The sequence below is a fragment of the Vanellus vanellus genome (genome assembly GCF_965231255.1).
Source record: "Vanellus vanellus genome assembly, chromosome: 1".
Classification (NCBI taxonomy): Eukaryota; Metazoa; Chordata; class Aves; order Charadriiformes; family Charadriidae; genus Vanellus; species Vanellus vanellus.
The window spans coordinates 115,812,190-115,828,870 of NC_138905.1; the positions used below are offsets into that span (position 1 = coordinate 115,812,190).

A 16,681-nucleotide genomic window follows, 5' to 3' on the forward strand; every position below is an offset into this window, starting at 1 on the left:
TTACTGAGATGAAGCACTCTTATTCCAAATGACAAGCTGTCCTTTATTAATATTGCATTTTTATCTATGTCTAAACAAAATTTCATTTTTCTAATGCTCCTGTGGTATGCTGTAAGTGAGCAATTTCTCAAAAAACCCAGCTGCCTGTTGAAAATGCCAACAATCCAGCAATTATGATAAGCATTTCTGAACACCTAATCAAAACAATGCAAGCTGTAGAACTGCATTATTTACTCTGTTCTGCAAACACAAATTCATAACCAGTATGCTGCTTTTGAAAACAAAGCCATTATATCCTTTCCATTTCTTGGGTGGGTTGTTTTTGTTTGGTTTGGTTTGTTTTTTGGGTTTTGGGTTTTTTGTTTTTTTTTTTTTTTTAAAGGCATATTGAAACATATGCAATTAACTTGTCAGCTGCTGGTTTACAAGCCACTTGGCCATTATTGTTACTTATAAGGGAATCTAGCTTGCATGCTTAAACCAAATCCAGACATTGCACATAACTACTACCACATACTGTACATGTACTGGCTGAGACCAAAAACAAAAGACTAACAACAGTTACTATTCTGAGCACCAGAAACACTTTTTAATATAATATACATGATCTGACAAAGATGGGAGAATCAGTCTGGGAAATTCCAAGAATATTTTTAAAGTATATCAGAGAGGGAGCTACCAAGGGTTGGGTTAAAAAAAAAACAAAACAAACAAACAAACCAAACAAAGAAAAAACATCCAAAAGGAACCCCACAAAACCAAAAATTCATGGTTTGGTTGGTTTGTTTGTTTTAATTAAGAAACTTTAAGTATCATTTCAGGTCTGAGAGGAAAAGGTGGGAGTGAAGTTTCTAAGCAGACTAAAAGAAACTACTAGCACAGATTTGTACAAATATATTTAAAAAGACATACAGAGTTTCAGTTTAACTCTGGAGGTGCTCAACCCCTATTTTACTTCTACACTCTTTGTATCTTCTGTTCTTGATACTCAGCATTACTGACTACAGAGATAAACCCTCTCTGAAAGACATAAGGGAGTGTCCAGAATACCAAACATGCAATTAGTGACACCCACCCCCTCCCCATCTCCAATTTAAACAAAGTCTCCAAAGTAACATTTTGAGAAACAATAAACATTATTTTAAAGGAAGTTCAGAAAGCTCTGCACTCCCTGCTTGCCTAAAGGAAAAGGTAAAAATCATACATAGCAAAGCGTCCCTTACAGACTTGAGCCACATCCCAACAGGGCAGGCAGGCTACCCACAGCCTTCATGCCCTTCTTGCCCCAGATGCATTTTCTCCTTTCAAAGCACAAGCAGAACAACAAGGGGGATGTGGCACACACAATTCGAAACCTGAGATGTTCTTGACATTTTACCAATTTAGATGCCACAAATGATTTGACTACATAGGACTGAAATCGTGGAGACACTTCACAAAGGAATTTTTATGTGCTTTTTTATGACATGTAATTGAAGTCATGGGAACAGTTGGCTAAAAATATTCCCCTTTCTTTTCTGAACATTTTGACTCAAAACCCCATCAGTTCTCGATTTTTGTACCACCTGGTTTAGCAAGAAAACTTGGTATCCTGCAACATATACTGTTAATCCAACAAACCAGTAGAAGGTTGAATCTGCAAGGTATGCATTACCAAAATCTATAGGCATTTTAATTACGAAGTGTTAAGCCACCTAAAGATTAATTAGTAATTGTAAGGGTTCCTCCCTACTTTTCCACTTGATTCTTGCAAGAGACTCACCAGTTTTGCAAAAAACATTTGGGAAGTTGTTTATTGCCTCTTCCTGTCAACTCGGGAGAACCATTCAGTCTAGTTTTTACAACATACACCACAAAGCAGCATATAAGGTCTTACCGTTTTTCTCTTCCCTTGCAGATCACCTTCAGGCAGACCAACAATTTGGCTGCTGATTAAAAGCAGCCTTTGAATTAGGAAGACAGTGACACCATATGTTTCTCAAAGTAAGATAGCCAGAGTGAGAATTGGGGGTGGTGTTTCTTTGGGGTGGTTTTCGCTGGGGTTTGTTGATTATTTTTTCCTAGGTGAACCTTAGACTGCATTGTTTCTCCTGAAACAAGAACTAAAACTGGTAGAGCAAGACAAAAGCAGCTGAATACCACAAAAGACCTGACAGAGACAGCACAGAATCTAACAAATTACAAAGGAGTTTATTGACCGCACAGTAAATAAGAACGGGAACTTTCATTTGTGTGGAAGACACCCAAAAGCCCCTCAAGCCCTGGAGGGACGGCTCCTGACAACACCCATCGGCCAAGACAGGCAGGAAAGCTGCAGAGGAACAGCAGCAGCACGGCAGTGCTGGGCAAGGGGAAGGAGAACCCAAGAGGTTTCCCCACCCAGTCTTTTGCAGAGGGCAAAGTAAAGGCAAGAATTCAAAGCGAATCTTAAGACTTCAGACAAGCACAGTACAGACGAAACAAATGATACTCCAATGGAGTGAGTGGTGAGATAAGCAAAGGGACCCACAATTACTTCAGTTTTCTTTCATCTCCCTGGAAAAGCTCATACCTTGCCAGAAGGAGAGCTGCTGGCAGCCAAGGCAAGGGTGCCGACTGAAATTTAACTTGCAGATTTCTGATGTGCCCAATTCCTCTAATGTTAAATATTTTCCTTACCCGAATTATTCTCTGCAATTAAAAAGCAGTAAGTAATGGACATAAACAAAGCCTGTGCTCAAGCTTAAACAAACACAGCATTCCCCAAAGGCTCACACGGCCTTTTACACCCACCTCAGCTGTTACAGAAACGCTGGGGAGCTATCGCTCCTAAGATACATTATTTAGTGATCATCCTCTCAAGAATTTTTTTCTTTTGCAGGCTCAGCCATTTGAAAAATGAGAAGACTTGAAAATTCATAAGTACTCCTTATCTGTTAAGGCCATTTACAACTCCAGCCAATTCCTTAAATACTCTTGCTTCCTTTCTTTAAAATTTCTGTTGTGGAAAGCCAGAGCAGGGTTGAATGCATAGAGCAAAGATGATCACGAGCAGACAGAATCAAAACTTGCTTGGCACTACCCAGCATGGGAAACAATCCCACCCAGCTCAGCCTGAGGGTGTTTAGCTCTAGCTCCAGGGTCTTTTGTTTTAGCAGGACTGATTAAAAAAAAAAAAAAAAAAAAAAAAAAACACAACACAAACACAAAACCACACACAACCTTTTAGTGGGTTCAGAAAACTTATCACTCACTTTTTATTGCAATTTAACACTAAGAACAGACACTTTCCAACTGTTTCCTTGAGTAGTTCTACAAAATAATACAATTTTATCTGTGAAATCCCAAACCATACTAAGCAGTTTGTCAGAGAAAACGCTAACTCACAACAGGTTTAAAAAAAATAAGTCAAACAAGTTTAAGGCATAATTATGTTTTGGTAACACCCAAACTCATATCCTAAAATCAACAAACAACTAACTTATGCTGTATTTGCAAACAGTGTTATTGTCTATAAAACCTTGTGTGACTACACAGCACTGTATTCCCCTTGGGGTGTGTGTTTAAAGGCACTGGCGGTTCCCCACGGGTACAGAATTTAAACCCCACAATTTGAACAGAGAACATCTGATCCGACCTCCTGCACATCACAGGCTATTACATTTCTCCTGTTTACCATGATGAAGCCCAACATCTTTTATTTACCTCTTTGGAAAATTAGTTACGCAGTCCTCACATCAAGAGGCAAAAAATATACTTCCCTTCACAGCTTTCCCCAAGCCTGTACTGTCACAAAAACATGTCCCCAGTTTCCTATCTGAACACCTTCCAGACAGCGGTACTTGGCATTCCTTTCCTTGCCCAGTATTTCCTCTTTCTGGAGGCAACTAAGGTGTTGTTCAGTCACCCTTTTGATAAATTACAGATTGTCTTCTCATCTGGTTTTACCTCCTGAACTGGAATTAAAAAACTTCTCTCTTTTTAATTACCTCTATCCATCAGAGCCACTAATTCCTGTCCTGGCCCTCTCTTCCCTGAGCCCTTCTCCGACAGGATGGACTCAGCTCCCCAAAACCACAGCAGACACACAACAAGGTAACCTCAAATCCATGCAAAATTCACCTAAACGCACTGCACAGCAAAGCCAGGCTGCTCAGAGGCACAGTGATGTGGGGGCAGGAGGTCCAGGCAGAGGAGGACCATGGGGCAGGAGGAAAACCCTGGGGAACACAAGGTGGCTTCACCCAATGCTAACCTTTCCCACGGCCCACTTTCCATACGGGCTCCAGGCCTCAACATCCCTCTTTAAAAGAAGGAGGCCACTTCATTACTAGCCTCAGTGTCAAACACCAGTTTTACAGCAACACCAGAAAACTCAGCCTCCTGCCTGCTGCTGTTGAGTCTCACAAGTCAACAGCACCACATAGATCACATTTTGTCTTTCTGCTGAGAAAGGAGCCTTTTGTTACCCAGAAGTTTTCTTTTAATTGACAGATTAATTAAAGCTTTCTTCCTCTTATCAGTTAAGAGATACAATTTCCTTAAAACACATTACAAACATCTATGCACGCATTTATATTCAAGCATGCGCAGCCCCACTCAAATGAAAGGGGATGCTTCAGATAAGCCAAAAAACTTATGTCAGCCTCAATTTTCAGAGCCTGGGTATTGACCTTCAGTAGTTTTGCTCATTGCCCACAGAAGCTTTGTTAGATTCAAACAGGAACTTAGTAGTTTAGACTTTGTATTGTAGCTATAAATTAATCTAAAACCATTTGACAAATCCTAAGTATCATTTGAATATGTTGTCAGAAATAGTTCAGACTGCGATTTCAAAGTAGAATGTTTTGATTTAATTTTACCCTGCTGTTTATCAGAGATTACGTTTTCACTCCAAGCTGAGCTGTTCATGGGATTTTATTGCAAACACCTTCAGAAAGGCATAAGATCCTCTGCACAAAGGAAAGCCTCCCTGTAATCAAAGCAGGGACTTAACGAAGCCTGTCGGCCATGGCAAGCCAGCAGCTCAGTGCGTGGTGCCAATGCTCACTATCAACATAGATCATTGCCATAACCCTCCCTCCCTGACTGCACAGTGCAAACTGCCCATCGCAGGCATCCACCCCCTCTCCTGTTGACCCATCTCATCTTGGCCATTCCCCAAAATAACAGAGTTTGTGGCACAACCAGGAAAGTGCTGATTTTTACCAGAGATGTCGCCTCAGCCTGGATATGGACAGGCACAACAGGCTAGCAGTGAAAGGTGAAAGACTTCACCTCAACAGCTCAGAGATTGCATCACAATTTTGAAGAACATTCTACACATGTAAAAAGAAGAAACTGGATTTTCAGGCCTTAAGGCTGGTAGGAAAAAGAAAAAAAGTCCCCACAACTTATATTACCACTATGAGAAATGAAAGAAGACAACACCAAAGTAGAAAGTAATCTAAACAGAAGAGAAAGACCGCCAGGGTCCAGGTCCCCTTGGGGACCTTCAGAAGTCCTCAGAACTCCCTTAACCATTCATATGTACTCTGGGTCCTTTATTTGCTCTTTGACTTTTTAGGCTTTCCAACTCCCCTTCACGTATAAATTCTAAGGGGGATGGTGGTGTTTTGCCTTTTTTTTTTTTTTTTTTTTTAATGATGTAAAGCTGACATTCTCATGATAAGTCATATTCTTCTGGACTCTGGGACAAGTTCTCATCTGCAAATTGCTTGCAATTAAGTTCTGGGAACTAAGCAAGACTGAAAGAAGGACAAGGTGGAGTTCAAAAATTCTCAGTTTAAAAAGTTTGCTATTAAGCAACTTCAGACCAATATTATCTTTCTAAGACTTAATAGAACTGAAGATAGAACTAGCAAAAGGAAACAGCGATGAAATTAGGATGCTGAAAGACATGTCATTAAAAGCAATTTTATGCCACTTCATAGTTAAGAGAACTGGGCAGAGGACAGACAAGGCACATGTAAGAGAGCTGCAGAAGACTATGAAACAAGCTCCAAAACAACCCAACAGCTTAACACCTGCTACAGGTCCAGATGCTTACTAATGCTATGCATGTACAAAACCTCTTAATTTACATACTGTAAGTACTCAACAATTAAACTACAATCAATCAACATTTTGTACATTTAAATTTACAGCACCTATAAAGCAAAAAAGGAAAATACCCAAATTAACAGATGCCCTTTTTAAGGCCACTGCCTTTTTCTTACACTAACAGTTTTCTTCTTTTCCTCAGTTTACGTTCCCCTAGACAATAATGTATTCTTCACTGTTTACATAAACAAATATACAGGCATTATACGTGATGTGTATTAAAATGATCTTTTCTTCAAGGAAAAAAAAGCCTAGAAGCCATGACTAGTTGATGAAGAGATTCAAAGATTAACTACAACAGAATCAAATCTGTAAAACTAATACAACAACAATATACCTCCCCATGTTTTCAGGTGATACATAGGGAACAAATGCAGTTTTTCGAGTTACTTTTCAAATGATGAGAAAGCAGAATGCAATAAAACTACTGTATCAGCTCAGTACTCCATATTCCACATCCAAAACTTCAGTTACAAGTAGATTTACATAACTAAGCAAAGAAGAACTCAAGTTAGCTGTTTGTCTCAAAACCTTATCATAGTATGGGGGGGGGCGGGGGGGGGGGGGGAGAAAATCAGCCCTTTGCAGAGCCCATAATTTAGAGAAAAATCAATTTTACAGGGTCAGAACTTCAGAATGAGCAATCTCTACTTTAAAAATGTGCTGATAAAAGTAAGAGAACATTTGCTGCAGGCACAAAGACGACGCGATACCATGACAGAGAAATGGGAACTAACTCCAAAATCCTTCTCCATCTCTAATTTTTCCTCTGTGTGTCCATTGGATACTATTTCTAAATTTTGGAGGTGGATAAGGAGGCAATTTTCACCTTCACCATAAAAAAAAAAATAATGGTATCACTTCTAATCTAATAGCACCAAATAACTGTATTACCTAAATTTGAGTTGTGTTTGCGTAAACTCCTGTTTCATAGTTACAAAAAACTTGAAGTCCAGTATTTATACAGTTCCCAAACAATATACGGTTTTGCTCACCCTCCCTCCTGCCCCTATCTTGAACTCCTATTAGACATGTACTTTGTTTTACTCATTGCCATTCCAAACAGAAATTACGTAAATCATACAAACTGCCATACTGGATCCCATTGGTAGCCTGCTCTGAAAAGAAGCAATTTTAAAATGCTTTTACGAACAGGTACAACCAGTTTTGCCCCATTCCTGTCATATGTTATCTACTGCGGTTGAATAGATAAGCTCTACTCTAGGGGAAGACAGGGACGAACAGGGAATTGCTATCTGGATTAGCTCAAAATGGGTCAGTGGGAACTGAATGGAGTTATCCACCCCTGAACACAGCTCCTTGGGGATTTTTGCCTTTCGCAGTGACTTTTAACAACCAGGAACCAAAGGGGGGGGGGGGGGGGCAGGTGTGAAAAGACTGTCCATGCCCTGCTGCAGGTCACCAGAGGGAAGTAAAGGGACTAACACCTTAATTAAATACTATTGCATCAACTTGTAGCAAATGCAGTTTTAGAGGTTGGGGCTCTTTCCCCAAAGAAGCTGCCTGCTCTTTTAGCTGGTCCAGTTCGACTGCTTGTGGCCATTTTCTGACTCAGGTCTCTGAAGCATCCACCAGAAGCTGACACCTACCAAAGAAGGCACAGCTCATTTCTTTCAACATGGCACAGGATCATAAAACTAGCCTAGAGAAGGGGCAAAGAGAGCTGGAAAGGCTGAGCTGACAGAGTGGTGGCCACTGGCGGAAGGAGGAAGAGCAGCTTTCAGCAGGCAGCTCCTGAGCTAGGGAGGTTGCCAACCAAACAGCAATGTTGAACTACAGCCCAAAAAGAGCAGCCGGATTACAAAGGACAGTGGCTCATGCACTCCTCTGCTTAATGCTCAGCTGTCCCACAATCCATGAAATGGCACCAGTTGACCAGAAGGTTTGCTTCTTTTGGAAAGCCTTGGAAATCACTGCAGTCTACACTTAACCTTTAACATTAAGTCCTCAAGAGAAAATTCAAGTTCTCCTGAACTTGCTGGGAGGACCATCAAGAAAACACAGCAAACCAGAAGTCCGGCTTCCCAGCTGAAGAAGTCACAGCACTTACAAAGTTGCTCCACCGGAAAGTAAAGTAAACCAGGTATATCCATATCTATATCCTTTCTCATGTTTCTATTAACCGATGCAGGGCAAGAAACCTGCGACACACAACTGTGGAACAGCAGCGTCCTTACCATCAGCAGCTGGTTTAAAGTTTTCCAGCCTGCTAAAAAGCATCACTTATTTTAATATCTTTACGCTCACACACTAAGATGTGCTTGTCATCTGGAAAGCATGTTTTGTGAGCCACTGCAAGATACTGGCATTAGTTACACACTGTAGAGTGTATTGCCCCTTACCCACATTTCCATCACGTGTAATTTTGTTTTGTAATTACGTGAATCATTGTCAAGTATTTATTCTGCCATGAAGTACAGTACCAAAACAATCCTATATCCTCCAAATAGCACGGAGCTTGAGGTGTAGTAGGTTTTTTTTAATGCTCCTATACATACAAACATACTAACTGGCTGTCATTCAAATTGATCCTCTTGAACAGAGCCATTATCCCCATTTATTTTGTTTCTCTTTTGTTACATGACTCAATTCTCACAAGCAAAAGTAGGTATTTTTAGTAACTGGAGGCATCTCCAGAGCTTTTGGAATCTACAGCAGAGCACAAGAAGACTTAATAATCAGGTAGCTCTCTAAAGGTTTTTTTTTTCATCAAAATTAAAAAAAAAAAAGACAACAAACACTCAGGTTTCACAACCAATGTCCCATTACAGTCAAGGACAGAAAAATGACTTATTTAGGGCTGAAGACTCAAACCCACATACCAGCCATTACTGGCTGACATTCTCAGCTGGTTTGGTATCACAAAAAGGGACGGAAAATGTGTTTTCAATACCTCAGCTGTAGGTACTTATGAAGTAGAGTCAGGGAAAGAGGGCAGATTGCAGACCAAGTTGTGTGAACAAGGGCCCATCAGACCAACTGCATTCAGTTTTAAACAAAACAAAAAAAAAAGCAGGTCAGAGTGAAAGTTTTGACTTCTGTTAAGAGTGAGTTCTTTGTCTCCAAATTATTCCAGGCTCTAGCTCGTTATCAACATCGCTCTTGGCAATCCTCAGCCTGGCAGCAACTGTTGTAAACTCTGATCACAAGAGCATGCTCTAACAGTTAACCAAGCTTACAGAAAGTAATTCGGTATTTTTTCAATTTGCTTTACTTTTAATCTTCTTACACCACGGGATTTTTTCAAAATCCTCCGAATTTAAATCCAATAACACACAGCCCTAGACTTACATGTTAAAACCACACAGACAGCTCACCTAACAACTTCAATGAACCTATTACCATATATAAAACCAATTATATTTTTATCAGTAGTAGTCTAGAACTCTGTCTCTTCATTGCCCCAATACAAGGAGGTATGTAGTTGACTACTGGTTTTATAAAGCCTATATACTAATATATATACAAAGATGTACACACACTGTGTTTTCAATGTCATACATTAAATACACAAGTATATTGGGGATTTCAAAATATATTTGCATACATTATATTGACACATTAGGTTATTTTAATACATTGTGTGTATGCATACCTGTGTATACATATACATGGACATTTGACAGACATTAATATTATTTTTTTATTAAACCCAAATACAATTTTTTCAACTCCTATTACATACATTTTTTTGAAGAGGTGACAGATGTCAAAGAGCCACTTATTCAGAGTATTCAGAATTAAGGATGTAAATTAAGCCTAGAGATACTAACTTAAAAATATCAAGCAACAGCTTGGAGACATGCTCCAAGCCAGAGGTGAACCAACCAAACCGGGGATGGAGTAGGTTGCCCAGAGAGGTTGCACAGGCTCTGTCCTTGGAGCTCCATTTTCAACTCAACTGCAGAAAACCCTGAGCAGCCTCGTCTGATCCCAAAGCTGGCCCTACTTTGGGCAGGGGGGTAGACCAGAGACCTTCTGAGGGATCCTTGATGAAGTCTCCACACCCAGCACCTTGCGTTAATTATTTTACTGAGTCACAAAAAAAAAAAAAAAAAAAAAAAAAAAAAAAAAAAAGATTCTGCCCAGAAAAACACCTGCCAATTCATCAGGCTGTTAAATGAAGCTACCATGCTCTTAAGCTATTTTGCTAAGCTTTGTATTGGAAAAGGACTGCCAATTAAAAGAAATAATCATACCTTTTCTTCATACAACTTACAAACCAAACTGTTTATTATCCTTTACAGTTTATTAAACACCTGCAAAGAGAAAGTCATGAAAAGCCATCAGAGACGATCTATATTTCTTGTAGGTTTGCCATACAATTCAACACTGATCAATTAAAACTGATTAAGAAAGACGACTTGCACCTGTCACACAAACAGCTCATAAAAAAAATATTAAATATCAAAATCTTGTCAATTCCCTCATGTTTTCGTACTTGTTTTGTGAAGAAGCACAGCAGCTGATCACTCCCCCCCCAAAAAGGCATTTGAAGAGAAAGCAAGTCTCAAAATTGTCTGTTGCTCATTAATCAAACAAAAGAAACAGGGGAGGGAGGGAGCAGCTCCTTTTTTACTCCTGTAACTTGTCTACCTGACTGCCAAAGATGCTGACGGCACACCAGAACCCACAGCACCTGCCCTGCCCCACTTACCCACACAGCCGCCCACCCCAACACGGCAGCATTTTACATAGGAAGTGCAAAAGGGATCGTTCAACAAATGCAAAACCTTTGCCAAGGGAATTCAGGAACAGAACCAAAAGGAAAAGGAACCGAAAGTCTGTAATGAAAGCAAAGGAGAGGCTTCCTTCCCCTCCCCACATTGCAAAGTCATTTCTAAAGGTCTGTTTGAAAACTAAACAGTGAAGAAACAAATACTTCATGTCTTCCATTTAAAAAAAAAAACCAAACACAAACACAATAACCAAGCACTACATTACACAGCTTCACAGAAAGCTGTCAGGCAATACACTTTTATGTCATCTAACTTTCTGAGGGTCAGCTTGTATGATATCGATGTTGTAACAACTTGATTTCAGTTGGCTGCTACAAGCCTCTTGCTTATAAACAGGGAGCTAGAGCAGCAAGCCGAACAGGCATGACAGAAATCCTGATATCATCAGTGTGCCAAGTAGAAAAAAAATCTTGATTTACAAACCGGGATCACTCACTCAAACTCACGAGGATAGTTACTGTCTGTTGCTTTTACCTACTGAAATAAGACAATTAATGGAAAGAGATTAAATGTAAAAATAGCCACTGAAGAATATGACAGTTTCGCAAATTACAAGAGCCCTTGGCCAACCGATTTCCTAACCCCAGTATGATTCACATGAGTGGCAGAAGCAACATGCTAAGCAACCACAAAATCACTGGAGCATCACTAAGGAATATTTCCTTTAAAGCTGCATAAATAAATATTAATCTATGTGTAATTTTAGAAAGGAATTCTTCATGTGTAATATAGAAAGAATTTGTTTTGTTCCTGCTTTCCCTCTTCCTTATACCATTCCCTATGAAAGCAAAGTACAGGTTCTTTGCTGCTTTCCAGAAATAATTTGTTAAAACGGCAGGAAAAATGTTTCATTTCAGAAAAGAGGTCTGAAGAGAATCTAATTCAAACATCAAAATCTCACACTTTAGCATATGAAGACAGTTCAAGTGTGGCAAATGCACGCATGCAATTCCTATTATGAAATATTTTAGTATTATAAAAGCAGTCGCTTGTTCAAAACATTAAGCTGAGAGTATCAAGACTGAAAAATGCCTGATCACAAGAGGACCAGATGTTAAAAACCTACCCCACTATGAAACATTAAAAAAAAAAAAAAAGGATAAATGCAACACCTCAAACGTTCATATGAAATGACAGAACAAGATCAAAAGCTTCTGCAGAAACATCAGTGCCCATTTCAGCAAGTGTTTCAAGGCAAAGGATGCCTCTGAAAATTCTGGATATCACTAAGGCAGACACCATTGCAGAGGTCTCTGAACACAGACTCTGCCTCGAACGGTTTTGGTGCAAAATGAAGCCGTTTCTTGCAAGCACCTTTACAGCGGCACTGCCTACGTCCCCATCTGTAAGGCCAGGGCTACAGGGACCTACAGAAACGCCCATCCCTCCGTGTTCTACCCCAAAGCCCAGGTCTCAATCGTAAAACCTCATTTTTTCACTTCAGCTATGCACCCAAGGCAGAGATTTCCTTCCGTTGCATTCAGACAACAAACGGTTGCATCAAGCCGATCAAAACCCAACCGAGTTTTGTAACTGGAAGCCTTAAACCTCTCAGCATCTCCACAAACGCTGGGCTTGACAAATCCACCCTGCTCAAAGCCGGCAGGATCACGCCTGGCCGGCAGCGCCCGTGGCCGGCAGCCCCGGCGGCGGTGCCGGAGAGCCGGCACGCACAGCTGCCTCCCCTCGCCCCCACCCCGGCAACCGGGGCCCCTCACCGGGAGGGGCACCTGAGCCGCGGGCCTGCATCCCCCCCGCCCCAGGGGCAGCGCCAAGCCACAGGCTCCGCGTTGGCGTTCACCTCACCCCCGCCCACCCCCGAGCCCCTCGGGGGTGAACGAGGGGGAGGACAGAAGCTGATGTGTCCAGGCGGAGGTCTGCCAGCCCAGGACCGAAGGAGACCAGGAGCTAACTCTCCCCCCTCCCACAGCTTTTTATTCTTTTTCGAGGGGGAGCACCGACACCCAGCCTTATCGGCTCTCCTCTGAGGTCCGGGCTTGCGCAGCGCCGCCGGGCTTCCCCCGGCTCCCCCCGACCCCGCCAGCAGCCGCGGTGCGCTCACACCCCCGGGTCGGAGGGGTACACCGGACCCCTCCCAGCCCACCCCCGGGGGGTGGGTGAACGGCCCGCGGAGGGTGCCGCCAAGCCGGGTCGGAGCCGCCCCCGGGTCGGGGGAGGGAGGGCAGGGGAGGGGAGGGCAGGGGCGGCCGCGGAGGGGCGCGGGCTGCCGGCGGCCGCAGCGCGCACGGCGGCGCCTCTCTGCTGCACTGCAGAGGCGCCATCTTCTCGCGCCTCCGCGCCGCTCGGTACCGGCCCGCCCGCCGGGGGGAGGGCGGGGGGAGGTTGGGGGTGCGGGGGGCGACGGGACACTGCTCGCCATGGCCCCGGCCGCCGCCCCCCTCCCCCCGCAACGCCGCGGGCGCCGCCTACTCGCCCCCGCCGGGCTGCTGCGCCAGCCCGTGGGGAGCGCCCCGCCGCCGCCCCACACACCTGCCTCTGTGTGTGTATGTGCGCCGTGGGGGAGGCGCTGCCCTGCTCTTCCCCCGGAGCCCGGCTCCGCGCCCCTAGCCCCCGCCTCGCAGGGGGATGCCGCCGGACCCACTCCGCTCCCCCACCGGGAAAGTTTCCCTTCCCCCAGACCCCAGCGGAGAACCCCCCCGCGGCGGCGGCGGAGCCGGCGCGCCCCCCGCGGGACGCGCTCGGCCCTCCCCCGCCCTGCCCGCCGGCCGCCGCCCCTCCCCGCGGACCCCCGCCGTGCCAGGCGGCTCCGCCGGCGGCGGACGAAGTTAACGGGGGAAGCGCCCCGGCGTGCGGCAGTCGGATCAGAGAAGGGAACCGACCCCGGTGGCGACGGCCCCAGCCGCCCGCCCGCCGCGGACACGCGTGGCGGGGGCGGAGGAGGGGATGCCCGCCCCAGCAGCTCCCAGGCCGCTTCCTCCTCGCTGCCTCCGCCACCCCCCGGCTCACCGCCCCGTTCGGCGGGAGCGGCCCTATTGTTCGGCGGCGGGAGAGCGCCGGCAACCGGGGAAGGAGCCCCCCCACCCCATCCCCCTCCAGCCGCCCTGCTGCGTGACGGGCGCCGGCGACCCCCGTCCGCTCCGCCGCAGCCGAGCCCACGTCGCGGGGGCGGCTGCGGGCAGACAAAGCCTCGGGGAAGCGGAGGAGGACGGCGGGGAAGCCCCCGCCCGGCCGCCCCCTGCCCCGCTTACCTCGAGAGCCCGAGCGACGCCGGAGGCCAGCAGCAGGAGGGCTAAATGGGGCAGCATCGCGGCGGCCGGGACGGGGGGGGGAGGGAGGAAGGGAAGGAGGGAAGCCGGCGAGAGGCGGCGGGGTCCGGCTGTAAATCCGCGGGGCTGCGCCGCTGCCGGGAAGAGCAACTGAGCTGCGGCGGCACCAGCCGAGCGCCGCGGCGGGGCCGGTCAGCTGATGGCCCCGGCCCGCCCCCGAGCGGGCGGTGCAGCGCGGCCCGGCCCGGCCCGGCCCGGCCCTCCCCGCCCGGCGGAGACCCCTAGCGGCCGCGCCCGGGCGGTGCAGCGCCGGCGGGCGGCCCTCGGCACCGGCGGCCCGGGCGCGGCTCTCCGCTTGCCACGGGGGGGGTGGTGGCGGCGGCCTGCACCACCTGTGCTCCTCTGTCCCCATCGCACCGCAGCACCTCCTCCCCCCCTCTCCCCCAGGCCCGGCCACCGCGGGGTTAGGCCCGAGCAGTGAGACGGCTCGATCAGGCCCGGGGTCCGGCGGCTCGGTGCAGCCTCGGGCCGGCTCCCAGGCCAGCCTTATACCGGTGAGGGGGTTGCACCTGCTGCCGCCTCGGCCGCTCGAGCACCACCGATAACCGTTTCTGAAGCCACCACACCGCCCTGCCCTGCCCTGCCCGGCGCTGCCCGCCGCTTCAGGAGGCCCCCGCGCCCACGGGAGCCCTGAGGCCTCGTCACGCCATCACCATTCTGAAGCGTTGTGTGCACCACTGCCACCCCCATCGCTGCTAGGCGTTCACAAAAAAAAATCCAAACCCCAAACATATATGCGATTTAGAGGCTATTTTAAAAATTCTGCCTTTTCTGGCAAGGCTGCACACCAGCCTGGCATCTTCTGTTACTGTCTGGATGGAGGTGATGAGTAAGGACAGCCATTTCACCCAAGGGCTGTACTTGACCCACCGGTGCGCACAGGCGAAGCCTAATCCTCCCATGGATCAGACTGGGGAGACAGCCATGGTCCCCACAGTATTCCTTTGCCTGCTGCTAATTGCGAGATCATGGCGGAATTTGTGGGAGCGCTATCGATAACAAAGGCGCACGGGAACATCAGCAGAGCTGAGGCTTACGGCAGTTGAACGAGGAAGAAATTAAAATGTAGGCGTTTCTCAAGTAGCTTGTAAGGCCAAAACGAAGTGACTTTCTCACCTTCTCAACAGCATTGTAATAATTGGTATAGTAAACCTGTAAGGTGAGCTGAAAATGAGTATTAGGAGAGTTTCATGTTGAAAAAGCTGCTATTGTAGCCAAAATTCAGCATGACACAGCCTGACCCATTTTGCCTCTGACCTGTGGACTCCATGGCAGCATCTCTGCTCCCACCACGGCTCCCAGGCCAGCAGCTAATAGACCCACCCTGTAACAGGGACCCACAGCAAGGCCACGTAAGGGCGAGGTGGTGGACATCTCCCTGGTGCATGGCTCGGTACAGAAGCCAGGGCTGCGTTGTCCTCACTGCCGCTCTCATGATGAGATGAACAGATGAGGCTCCTCCCTCCCCCCCGGAACATACAGATGTGAGGTATATCCAACAAGGGTAATTAGTAGGTGCTTTGAAGAAACCCGCACCCATGACACAACACAACCTGTAAATTAAAACGAGTTAAACAGTAAGAATGGCAGGCTTAGATATAATAATTTAATACTGTCATCTGCTTGTTGGGATAACAATCACATGGCTTTGCGGGGTTAGGGAAGGATTTGCTGTGCAAACGTGTTTCTAACTGGTTGGCTTCTAAACTCAGCCATTGGAAAGGCAGCGCCATGGCTGCAAATAAGCAACATCCTGCTAAAGTTGATGGAGGTCATTCAAAAACAATTCTTTGCAGAAACAATGGAGGCAATCAGAAGGAAGCTCTTTGCAAGTTCTGAAAAAAAAAAAAAAAAATTAGGCTTCCAGATGGGATGGATGGAAGACCAAAATAGACTCATGCAGCCCTTTTATTATAAGTTGGCTTGGTAGTTCTTTGTAATCACTTCTTCCTAGTGCTAAAATCAAACAGTGTTTCAACTGCTGCTTCTCTGGATGAGCCAAGCTGGCTTCCTTCCTCGGTGGGTGGGCAGGCGGGCGGGCAGGCAGGCTGGAGGCCTCTTTTGCCTGTGGCTAGGAGTGGGGCAGATCTGTGGGATTGTACACCTTGGGGAAGAGCAGGGAAGGCTCAAGTGAAAAGGTAGGGAAAAGTCAAAGGTACTGGAAGACCTCTATGAAATAAGTGTTTCCATTTACAGCTAGTAAAAACCAGCGACAATATCCAAAAAACAGTGACAATATTTGCTAAGAACTCATGAAGTTAGCCACGCTTGAATGGTCATAACTAAAAACTCTTTTTGAAAGCTGCTTGTAAGGTCTACAAAATTTGGAGATGACCTGCTGATAGGAAAAAAAAAAGAGAGAGATTGTGTCCTATTTTCCACTCTCTGTCTTCTTTCAGGTTCAGTATAGAAGGTCAGATGTATTTTTTTCCTTGCTTTCTCTACCTGTTGTCTTAGTATAGAAATTCAGTCTTACCAGAGCTGGAATACAACAAAAGCCCACTACCACCTCACAACAGGGCAAACAATGGAAATTGTCTTCCCAAGGAAGAA

The 16,681-nt window shown here is 46.0% G+C and overlaps 1 protein-coding gene across 2 annotated transcripts in view; it reads right to left on the reverse strand.

The window, feature by feature from the left end:
• The window catches only part of LOC309680852 (amyloid-beta precursor protein), a 230,914-nt gene extending 216,734 nt beyond the window's left edge, over nt 1-14,180 (reverse strand). For both annotated transcript variants that reach the window (XM_082494603.1, XM_082494602.1), the window contains exon 1: nt 14,051-14,180. In XM_082494603.1, coding sequence (XP_082350729.1) covers nt 14,051-14,107 — 57 coding nt within the window. In that variant the 5' untranslated portion in view covers nt 14,108-14,180. The remainder of the gene's footprint in view (nt 1-14,050) is intronic.
• Nucleotides 14,181-16,681: the final 2,501 nt, after the last annotated feature.